This window comes from Podarcis tiliguerta (genome assembly GCF_965153285.1).
Source record: "Podarcis tiliguerta genome assembly, chromosome: 12".
NCBI classification, from domain to species: domain Eukaryota; kingdom Metazoa; phylum Chordata; class Lepidosauria; order Squamata; family Lacertidae; genus Podarcis; species Podarcis tiliguerta.
The window spans coordinates 35,283,844-35,296,332 of record NC_139545.1 but is presented as its reverse complement, the minus strand read 5'-3'; the positions used below and the strand labels follow the sequence as shown (position 1 = coordinate 35,296,332).

Genomic DNA, 12,489 nt, shown 5'->3' with positions numbered 1-12,489 from the left:
TTCAAAAAGTGAAAATCTGGACAGAAAAATTGAGCTTTATTCCCCCTGTTATGAGCTGACATACATCTGGGCATTTCAGCTGCTTTTCAAAAATTCTGCCCAGACACCATTTTTGACACACAAATCCCAGACGTATGGCATCCCTTATAGATTTAGATGTCTTGGGGGGTGGGTATTTGACTTTCTCTGAAATGCTTACTAACTTTGACCAGTAAGTTGGGGTGCTTTATTTTCAATATTTCCAATGTGCATATCTCAGTTTCTGGCTGCACTTAAAAGCTCTTGTCTCTATGTAATCAGAATGCAACAGGCCCAATTGGGAAAATCTTTGAAATGGCTGTCAGTTATGTGTCTCTCTGTATTGGCATTTAAACCTACGGTATCTAGGTCTTTGATCAGGAGTAATGGGGTGGTGGATCTCAAGTATTCTTCTGCTCTCAGGAAAATAGTAAATTGATGTCCCGTTTCTCATACTGGATCATAAAACACCAGGTTTGATGCCACCTGCTCCTGTTAAATGATCCCTGGCACTGATTTCTACCATTCGCCTTTCCACTCATTCTCAGCCTTCAGTGTGTTCAATCCTCCATTCACACCTGAAGAATAGATTTATTTTTCATTTATTTTTGTACTGGAAAACCCAGAGAACTGTTTTGTTGGAAGCAAGAAATTGTAGAGAGTTTGGGCATGAATCATTGTTGATATGTGATTTTAAGTACTGTCATGAACTGCTACCCACTGCCCCATATGGTAAGCTGTGGTATAGCAGTGGGGGGAAAGTGGCTGATTCAGAAAGGCTCATACTAATGAAGAGCAAATGCAGGTTGCTTTAGAGAAAGGATGAGTTGGTGGTTTTCCAAATGGGGAGACCAGGAGATGAGGAAAACAGAGTGGACAAAGCTCAAGGAGTAGCACTGACTTGGAAGCGATTTCTCAGCTTAGAAACTGCTGACATTGCAGACCTCACCTATAGTCAGAGCTACGTGCTCTGGAGTCCATTGTAGGTCACCAGTCTGACCGCAAGTAAGATCCACGGGCCAACATAGCAACCATGCATTCAAAATCCCTAGTGGCACTTGCATCTATGGTATACACAGAATAGGAAGTCTGTGTTCAAATTCCAGTTAACACACCATTAATCTGAATGGGCAACATCGGAGTTCAGCAGAACCATAAACCTCAGATGGATGGAAACTGGGTATATTTCATATATACATCTACCGAAAGAGAGCTTTAGAATGTTGGAAAATGTGCAGGATTAGAAATATATATATAATTTGACTTTGCTGGAAAGCACATAATTTTCCTCTGGAGACCCAGTAAAGCCAAACCTTAAGTATATTTCAAAAGTTTTCTAAGATCTATTTATTTGGTCCAGCTTTTGTGGTCAGGGCTAAGCCAGAATGTAGGGGAATGGTGTTAATACATTTTATATTTCTGTTGAACTTCAAGTTATTTTTATATGTGATGTGTTGTAAAAGACTTGTTACCTGCCATTTTACAAAGTGTACTAGACGGTCTTTAAAAATGACAGCAAATGTTTTTTCAAAGTGGGGGGAGGAAAGCTAATGTTACCGTTTTCATGTTATTCCTGTAATGAGAAGACGGAGTGCTTTTGTCTTAGGGGTTTTGTCCAGCGGCATATTGCCCAAGGTATGTAGCTGTGTCAGCTGACTAGAGACCACAATGTCTAATACAAATCATAGCAATGTTGACATTCGTTCTTGCTTACTCCATTGCCTATAGAGGCTCAGATTTATTTGGTTTAAGCTATAATATAAATTTAAACCTATTTAACTGTAGCAAACCTAGGTCTTGTGGTTTTCTGAGTTCAGTTGACATATAGCATTCAGATAGATACCCAAGTACAAAATACATGTACCTGTATATCTACATGTGTCTGCTTCAGAAGTGACTTGGCAAGCCAGGCTGCTCCAATCTGGTCCCTTCCAGGTGTTGTTGGACTCCCACCTTCCATGAGTCTCAGCCAGCATGGCCAATGGCCAGGAATAATGGGAGATGCAGGCTATCAAAACACCAGGATGGCCGTAGGTTGGGAAAGGCTGATACAAGCATAGAACCTTAAGTGCAGAATGATGCTGACAATCCTTGACAAGTTGAGGCTCCTGTTCCCCACGCAAACTACAGTTTGGAGGTGAAGCCATGGCAGTAAAACCAAATTGAGACTCGGTGTGATGCAGTGGTCAAAATGTTGATCTGCTGCTTAGCAATAATTAAAGCTTACTGGGAGGGCTCAGACAAGTCACCATCTCTCAACCTCTCAGTCTACCCCACAGGGTTGTTTACTCTTATCGTACCTGATGCCTCCAGCAAGCTTTGAGGGGAACCGAGGTCTCCTAGCCACTCTCAAGAGCCTTAACAGACTACAGTTCCAAGGATTCTTTCCCCCTCATGACTGTTTAAATTTACTACTTTAAATGTACAGTGGTACCTCAGGTTAAGTACTTCATTCATTCCGGAGGTCCGTACTTAACCTGAAACTGTTCCTAACCTGAAGCACCACTTTAGCTAATGGGGCCTCCTGCTGTCGCTGCACCGCCAGAGCACGATTTCTGTTCTCATCCTGAAGCAAAGTTCTTAACCCGAGGTACTATTTCTGGGTTAGCGGAGTCTGTAACCTGAAGCGTATGTAACCTGAAGCATATGTAACCCGAGGTACCACTGTATAGGTTTTTCTCAAAGTGGGCCTATTAAAATCAATAGGTGTGGCTAACTCATGTCCATTAATTTCATTGGGCCTACTTAGTTATATAAAACTTAGTTCTGTACCACTCACTAGAACTGCAAGAATTTAAGTTTTGTGAAGTTCTGACAGATACTGTATGCTGAGTTTTTAAAACAGCGGCCTTACGAATACACCATTAGTTTCTAATTCTGCATATATAATCACTTTCAGGTTGTATTATAACTCATCTTCATTTACCCTTTCATCTTTTTTCCCCCTTCTCATCTTCCATTTCAGACCAAAACATCTGTTATTTGGGCTACTCCAAACATTTCCTTTATAATCCCGCTGTGGGTTATAATATTAGCCATACTCCTTGGACTGCTGGTTTTGGCTATGTTGACCTTAGCATTGTGGAAGGTATGTAATGTATTGGTGTTAAACTAGAGAAGATGATACCAAAACAAAATGGGGAGGTGGGGAGGGGTGAAATGTGTGATCTTCTGAGCAAAATAATCATGGACATTCGAGATGGGTGTGTTATTTATTTTGGATCGCTGACATGTTTGTGTTTCTGACCTTTCAAAAGAGGTGGCTTGTTTGCATTATTGAAGGCTAGTTAGAAGTGAGCAGTGAGAGATTGGCTGCGATTCCCAAGACCTATGATCTTCTTTTGCCTGGGGAATTTAGATTTCGGCAGCGTGCTACAATGAAGCATCTCTAGGTTTGTTTCTCCCAAAGCACCTCAAGGAATTATCTTTTGAAACATGACCGGGCACCCCCTTCAGAGGAAAAGAAATGTTATCTTTTTAAGGCTGCAAGTGATTTTATTTTAATATTGGTAGGCTCTGTTTGATGTTTTTACTACATCGCTAAAGTCTTGCAATCACTGAGTCACTAGCAGTTTACAAGTTTTTGTTTCAGTGACTTGGAAACAATTGACTTCAAAGTACTTAAAACTATGTCTCTGATGTGTAGACGTTGTTTTTAATTCCAGCTTGATGGGTGCCATTTCCCACGGTGGTCTATATCATGCCTATTACTGACCACGTTGAGTTCTGAATCCTCATCCAATGTTTTCCCAGTTATTTCACCTTCCTCTTTCCTTCCGTCTTTCCCCCTTGGTAAGCACCGCTGAAATAGGCCTCTGTAAGAACTTTAGGAGAGCCTGCTGGCGCATCTAGTCTAACATCATGTTCTCACAGTAGCCAGTCAGATGCCTGTAAGAAGCCTGCAACAGCACTCTGCCTACCAGCAGTTTCCAGCAACTGATATTCAGACGCTTGACTGCCTCTGACAGTGGAGGTAGAACACAGTCGTCATGGCTAGTAGCCATTGAAAGCCTCTTCCTCCATGAATTTGTCTCATCCTCTTTTGAAGCTATCCATCACTGCCTCCTGTAGGAGCATCGCTTTACATTTGTTTACATTGAATTGCATTTACCATTTTACTGCCCATTCACTCTGCAAATGGTCCTTTGGGAGCTCTTTGCCATTTCTTTTTGTTTAAACAACCTAGAACCATTTAGTATCATCAGCAAACTTTGCCACCTCACTGCTGACTCCTAACTCTAGATCGTTTTTTATGAACTAGCTAAAAAGTGCAGGTCCCGATTCATGGTAGACACCGGTTTCAACATCTCTGCATTCAGAGAACTGCCCATTTATTCCTGCTGTCTGCTCCTTAACCAGATCTTGATCCGCAGTAGGGTCAAGATTCGCCTCTTATTCCAGGAGTCTTTGGTGAGCTACCTTATTGAAAGATTTTTGAAAGTAAAGATACGTTGTGTCAGTCAACCAGATCACCTCTATCTATGTACTTGTTGACACTCTCAAAGAACTCTCATCGTTTCATGAGACAGGACTTGTCCTTGCAGATACATGCTGGCTCTGCTTAGCAAGACTTATTCTTCTACAGACTTGGTTATTTTATCTTTAAGAATACCATAGATACCACATACCAAAATTCTGTGTAACTAAAAGTAACTTTAGATGTTTATTCATTCTATTTGCTACATTTATATCCCACCTTTCCTCCAACACGCTCAAGGCAGGATCCCATAATTCTCCCCTTTCTTGTTTTATCCCCAAAACAATCCTGTGAGAAAATCCAGAAAGCCATCTGGTTTGGACATACTTTAACACTATGATAACACCGTATATCAAGTGCAGTAATTTAAATCTAGGCCATTTAAATGGTTACTTAAATCCCCAAGAAGAAGAAGAAAACCTTAGTAATTGATTCAAAATCACATTTCCCATTTCATTACTAATGCATTTCTTGAGCAAGAGTGCATGCTAATTGAATGCTACGAATATTAAAATATATTGGTTGGCAACTAAACAGGACTTTTATCTTGCTAAGATCATAATCCAAAGTTTCTGTCATGTAGCCCACTACATGCCTTTTGCACTACAGAGTGATGTCTGTTTAGCATGAATTTAATAGATATATTTTTTTATTATTTGTACGTGTGCAAGGACACTAAGCAAATCATTTCATGGAAGACATGGGCCATAATTCAGTAGAGTTAAGTGTGTTAGACTGTGCCCTGAACTTTTTAGAAGCAAAGCTGACAAGTATTGTGTCAAACAGTAATGAGATGAAACGTAAATATTCATGTTGTTTGGTAGATAAGAGTGATTAATATTCATAACTTGCAACAATAATAAATGCAGTACATGGTTTATTTTCTCATATTTATAATGCTTGACCTCAGAAGTCAAATCTTGTTCCCCAGGGTTTTCCGTTAACATAGAATAGCAAGTTTAACGCAGAAATGAAATTGTTTGACAGAGGGTCATACATTTGGTTTTGAACCGTTTTTTAAAAAACAACAACAACACTGATACAATACAGTTAAAATAAACAATCTGAAACATCTGATTTAAAAGAAAATAAATATTTATCCACCTTACCACTTGTTTCATGTCCATTTCAAACTTCTTTTTCCCCTTCCATTTTTTTGTTTTAAGTTTGGCTATTAAGGATATAGAAAATGCTCAGGAACTCTCACATTGACTTTTGGCTTCTGAAATAAATCATATCTATTCCAAGGTATCAGGTTGGCAGTTCAGCAAGGAAATCCTCCATACGTGGCAGATAGGCCTGTATAAAAGCTGACCATATCCATATTGGTTTCCCCTCTGTTTTTGCAGGAAGACAGCAAAAACAAGAGCTCTGTGGAGCCCTTGGCACACATGTTGGGTGGGCTTGTTTTCTTCTTGGAGGGTCACAAGTTGGCCAGACTTGGCACAGAAACTCAGAAGAACAGAGCAAGCATGCTTCTTGTTCCTATTAATCCTTCCAAAAGATAATTTCAAAGACTGCCATGCAGAGATTTAATATTTTAAAAATGCATTCCATTCCTTTATATCATCTCTGTTTGAACTTAAAAGCTCCCCAAAGGAAGGTGCAGATAATCAAATCCATTCGCTTAGACTAGTAAGTCAAGCAGGTGAGAGGCTCTTGCCCAACACCAAACTCTTGTCATTCCGTCATCTACCCCACACTTACATCTTGCCTCCATAGTTTGAGAAGAGGTCGACTTCAGGACAGGTCAACCACAGTGCAAGTTTGTATGAAATGGCAAGTGCACAGATAAGACTCGGCAGAGCACTCGCCAACTGTTCTGATCTACCCCACTAGATGATTCATGGCTCACAGCTGTGAAGGGTTGCAGACTAGAGCACAGATGCTGAACACTTGGTTTCCACCAGCACCAGCAACACTTGCTCCACGGTCACCATCACAGAACCAAAGGTGGTTCGCATTGCAAAGATGAAGAACTACAGAGTTGCCATTTCCCCAGGGTATCTTTGTCCCAGGGTATCTTCTGGCAGCATTGTCAATACATCACTGCAGCAACATCTGGAATAGCATAAGCCCCTTGGAAGGCTTAGGGCAGATTCACATAAATAGCTGAAGTTATAAACGAGATGATGCCAAGGTGGATCAATTAATTTTTGCTCAGAAGGCTGTTCATTGTTGTGAAAGACACAGCTCAGTCTTCACTCAAAAGCAAGCTGTGAGAATGAATAAGATTGCAGATTTCCAAGGGGCTTATGTCTTAGCAGGCTGAGTCCATATAACTATGACATTGCATGACATTCAAGCAGCCCCTTTGCTCCTGCTGCTGCTGCTTTTTAAAACAATATCACCTTGTAGTAGCTTCTCCATTTCAGTTACCACCTTGATTGTTTGTTCAAATGAATTCACTTTTTAACTGAGTTTCCAATGTGCAAACTCAATAGCCTTTAGTCCAGAATAGCTTGATTGATCTCAGTGGCTGTGAGCAATTCATGCCACACCAGATTTTTTTTCCTGAAACATTTCGTTTCAGTGATTGCTCCTACAGGCAGTCCAGACTGCTTTTGGGGGGCCTATTTAATCTCATTCTGCACTTAGCCAATCACACAAATTTGTGGAGGCATTTAAAAACAGCTTCTGCATGGTATAATTCTATATCCAGCCAGTGGGGCAGCAAGGGGTTTAATGTTTGGAATCCCTGGATACTTGGTTGTGAGAACTTTTTAAGACTTAAAAACTTCTCACAGCCAGGTAACTAAACTGCTTTTTTAAAAAAATACAGAGATGGTTGATTAAAATTTAAGGCAAAAGCACTGCCAATGCATATGTATTTCCTCTACATGTTTATACAGGTGTATGACACCAAACCATAATGTCTGAGTCTGAGGGTAGGACCTGAAAAAGAGAGAAAAGATGGTTGCTTTGCCAACTTGTCTACATTTGACTGTTTGTTTTGTTCCAGTGCGGCTTCTTTGACAGAGCAAGGCCCCCTCGAGATGACATGGCTGACAGGGTGCAACTGACAAGTGACAAGACTACTGACACATAGGAAGAGGAGAGTCGTCCTGGTCAAGAGCAGAAAAGTACAACAGATTCCACTTACCAGGAACTTTCTTGCCAAGATGTGGTCGTAATCCAAACTATGCAGAGTTTTACGCATTCACTACATAAATGACCTTAGAAGGGAAGACAAGAACAATGATCACTGCCTCAAAAACATAACCAGCTGATGAGCAGCAAAAAGAGAGAGAGAGTTTTATTTAAACAAAGGATCACTTGAGTCATTCACACGTGGATGGCACTAAAAGCACTCCTGTAGTCTGGACGATGTGGTGGTGAATCGCCTGCATTGCTGTTATGGCTTAAAGACAAAATGTTCAAACTCTACTGTATCATGGCATAATGTTGTGGTGCCTCCCTAAGGATAGGAATTTCTATGAAACTCTGGCTCAGGGAGACAAGCAATATTGTTGGTACTGTGAAAGTACTTCTGACAAGCAAAAGTAGCCTTCTAAAACACTTTCCATAAGCGAGGCACAATTATTTATTTTTCCATCTTTTTGTAGGCTGGGCATCCTAACCAAAATAGGCTCTGAAGTTTTATACTGATGATAACATTACTTTGCATGTAAATAGAGTGGATGTATCCTGCCCATTCCATATACCAGTTATAAGAGTCGGAACGGAAGCAAAAGTATATATTATTTTATAGGATGGAGTGTATGATAAAGAATTGCAGAATCACAGGCCTGGGAAGTGACCCTGAAGATTATAGTTCAACCTGAACCCTAAGGAACATGACATAGAATCTTCCATTTATTTAATCGCCCCACACCGTGGACATAGCAGATTAAGGTTATCCACTATATCCTGATTGCCAAGCAAAGAGAAGTCTGGAGTCCCATGTTAGAGACACAGAGTGCAGTCCTATACTCACATGAAAGTCTGGAACTTACTCCCAACAAAACCTATATAGGATTGCAGCCTAATTGTAGAAAAGACAGTAGTAAATTGTGCATACTCAAGTAATACAATCCAGTTACTGCTAGTAAGGTGAACTAAGAAGGGCAATGGCTCAGTGACAGAGCAGTCCCAGAAGGTTCCAGGTTTCATCCCTGACATTTGCAGTTAGGGCTGGGAGTGTCCCCTGTCTGAAAATCTGGAGAATTGCTGTTTATCACGGTAGATGATACTGGGCTCAATGGGCCAATTGTCTGACTGGGCAGCTTCCTGTGATCCTAAGCCACATACAATAAGGTGAGGCAAAGCGGAAAAAATCAGCTGGCCAACCTGATTTGGGAGGAAACATCCAATGTAAATTAAACGAAATCAGTTAAGCCTCTGCTGCAAAACAAACCCCATTCACCAAGCCTTCTTAAGGAAAGTTCAGCTTGGGCTCACTAGCGCAAGTGAGCTTCCAACATTCAGCATCTGCTTCCAATTGAAACAACCACTGATGATTCAAAGTGAAGAAGATGTAAAGTGAAACAAAACCTCCCCTAATCCTAGTGTGGCACATCTGTATAACAGATTAAAAATTACCTTTATAAATGTATCCAGATCTAGTTTGAAACCAACGTAAGGGTCATGTCTTTCTTTTTTGCTCCCATAGCTTTCCTAAGGAAGTTCCATACTATTGGATTTTTAGCAAACCATTTGGAGACTTGGACTTTTAACAATCCAATCCAGCAAGTCTCTTTTTTAACATGAGAGCTGCGGTGCATGTCTAGGGAACTCCTGCACATGGAATGGTTTCCCATTAATTTCAATGGAGAGGGCTAATCTGTGTGCTTTCCTTTTCATGTGTGGAAACTAGCAGGGTGCCACTGAGAGTAATTGGGACATGACTCATGGAGGAGCACCTGGTTTCTGAATTGCAATGATCTTTTTTATTATTATTGACTTTTGTTTTCCTGTTGTCTCTTACAAATTTATCTAGCATTAGTCCTGTTCAGACTACTTTAGGCCCAGTAATTTCAGCAGGATAATCATTGGACCTAATCCAGGAAGATTTCCAAGGTGTTCCTATAAACATGAGCTTTCATAATAGCCACCAGTCCATAGACTTTGGAATGGCTGGACCAGGTTAGCAGGTGAACCTTGCTTAAAACTAAATGCACTGGGATAATTTTTTTTAAAAAAAATCTGTATGAGGTTTTGAATTTCTTGTACCTTCTATACTCATATCCTTTGAATCCACAAGTAAAATTCTCAATGTAAATGTGCTGGAAAGTACTAACACTGCTCACTTTCTTCCCTTCTCCCTGCCTGGCTTGCTGAATTCACGTTTAGCACCCTATGACCCAGATTCAATCATTCCCATTATCCTAATTGTTGCCTTGCCAAAACTCATACTACTTTTGCCAGAGACTGGGAAGAACAAACGGACAATTGGCTCCTGAACCCCTCATCCAATTAACTGTTGAGCTATGTTTTTACAGGGAACCATTCAGGGGGCAGGGATCAGTTCTTGGTTGAAACAAGGCAGGACAGTGAAGATGGGGGCTTCCTCTTGCTACAACCATTTTTACTTCTCTTATGCACTCATAAGATGCAGAGGATGACTGCCTCAGGTATCAAAACCATGCTGCAGATTTCTGCACCATTGCCAGCTTATTCACATATCCACCCTTGGAAAAGAAGTGAGTTGTATCTCTTTTCTAAATGCTGAATTATTGACTTAAACCCATAGTTTATCCAGAATGGTGGCTTGGCTGAACACCTACACATCAACTACAGATGGATGAAACATCATTAGGAAATGTGGATGATATATATTTTTTTCTATGTGCAATACTTTATATTATCTATGTACCTGGCGCATGTTTACACTGGCATTTGTGATTCTCTGAAACCTTTTGAATATATTGATTAACAACCAAATAAAAAAATAACTTCCCTGCCTTACTTTCAGGCTTTGTTAGCATGTGTTTAAAATGTTTTCAGTTTAATATGGGTTCTCTGATGCCACAAGATGTAGTAACACAATGGAACCGGCCCATTGCTTCCCTATTGCCATGGGAATTTTACAAGGGTTGATCCCATTCATTTCAATAGAAAAGGCAGGTCCTTTGCACATCCTACAGATCTGCTCCTCTATTTAAATGAACGGAATCAACGCAGTGCAAGAAAGCAACTGGGCATTCATTGAAGCACCCAGAGCAATTGGGATTGAAATGATCTTGCATTTGATTCAATAGGGATCAACAATATATTAGTAACTCATTTTTCTTTTTAAAGTTCAAATCACCACATTTCTGCATCAGTTACATTTGGGGGGGGGAGTCACAAATATTTGTCTGTGATTAAGTGTGCATTTTTTCCTTATTCACACATTTTTGCAAGTGATATTCCCCATTGCATTGTGCCATGTTATTTTCACAAATGTATGCAGTTTTGTGTCCAATTTGTGTACACTTTCCCCTGATACATGCAATGGAGTAGACATTTTAATTGGGCAAACTCAATGCAAGATTCAGAGCATTTCCAGAAATGAGAGCTGCATTTCTATTCAAATGCTGTTTTAGGAAATCTCAGTTAGGATGATGCACATTAAAAGGCAAACCCAAGCAAAATTTCCTCCACATCCCTAGTTCCTAGCCATTAACATTTCTTTGAATGAAGAGCAGTAATGGGAAGCTACAGAAATGGAAACAAGCACATCAGTCACGACTAGCTTGGCTGAAGTCCATTGGCTGCAGCTGCACAGTGTCACAGGAAGGCAAGTGAGAGGCGCATGAGCTGACATTGTTTACTTTCAGATCTCTGGTCCTTGGCATATTACACTCCCTCACCGAAGCATTGTAGCTTTTCTGCTGTCAAGGGCTGCAGCTTTTTAGCAGTTTCCTTAGATTTGTTGATATAAATCAGAAACTGAAAGCTCAGAAATGCTATGTCTATGTGAAGGTATGGGTATGGCCAAGTCTTCATTTGAGGTTGGTTCTCAGACCAAAGTTAATATACCAGAATGCAATCCTAGAAATGTGTGTATCAGTTGACGAGGTTGTGCATGTTTGAGGTTTCCATTGTCACAACCAAGGGTTTCCAAGGGTCATAACCAAGTAGGTTCTACTCAGAGCAGACCCACTGAAATTATTAGTATTAAATTTATTACCCACCCTTCACCATCAGGTCCCCGGGCAAGTTACAACAAAATTAAAACCAGTCAAAACAGATTACAATCACTGGAATAGGGTGAAAACACACATCTCAAGGATCAAAGGCCTAGGTAAAGGAGTGCGTCTTTAGCATTTGCTAGAAGCTGTATGGTGAAGAAGCCAGGTGCACTTCTGTGTGTATTCCACAACTTAAGGGCAGCCAAAGAGAATGTTATCTCAGGCACCCCCACCCTCAAGTCTGACAGAGGTGGACATACCAAGAGAGCCCCATCTGCTGATCTTAACATGCAGGAAGGTCTGTAAGGAAGGACTTGGTCTTTCAGCTGTTAGGGCCAGCAATTCCCGGCTGGTTGCCCAGGAGTGGGCAAAGACAAGGAAATGTTTCTTACTGTCTGCTTTTTATTCAGTATTTACAGAGAGAGGCTATAGAACCCAGCCTCTTGGATAATGGCGTTGTCCCAAGTGAATGTCCACCTCTGTCTCCCCCACTTCCTCATTCATCAATCTCATTGTCTCTCCTACGGATGCTGCTAAGTGCCCTCTGTCTTTGAGCTCTTTGCTCTTCTACTTTCAAGGCTCACCGGGTTCTGGGAGATGGAAGGTCTGGAATGCTTTCTAAAGACACTGTGTCCATCAGCTGTCGCCCCCCTGGTGCTTCCTCCTCCTCCTCCTCTCCCATTATTTCCCAAGTTTTCCCCTCATCTGCCTCTGAGCTGTGACCTCCCTCAAACCCCTGTTGTAAATCTAAACCGTCTTCCTCTTCCTCCTCACTGGAAGGGTCAAGCTGGGGAGGCGGTCTCCACCATTTCTCCTCTGCTCAGTCCCTGACACTTAAGTCATTAGGACAAAAGTGAGTTCCTTGAACTGAACACAGAA

The 12,489-nt window shown here is 41.0% G+C and overlaps 1 protein-coding gene across 1 annotated transcript in view; it reads left to right on the top strand.

The window, feature by feature from the left end:
• The window catches only part of ITGA8 (integrin subunit alpha 8), a 120,505-nt gene extending 110,103 nt beyond the window's left edge, over positions 1 to 10,402 (top strand). Inside the window, exons 29-30 of the mRNA XM_083405728.1 lie at positions 2,984 to 3,106; positions 7,458 to 10,402. Coding sequence (XP_083261854.1) covers positions 2,984 to 3,106; positions 7,458 to 7,544 — 210 coding nt within the window. The 3' untranslated portion in view covers positions 7,545 to 10,402. The remainder of the gene's footprint in view (positions 1 to 2,983; positions 3,107 to 7,457) is intronic.
• The last annotated feature ends 2,087 nt before the right edge of the window (positions 10,403 to 12,489 follow it).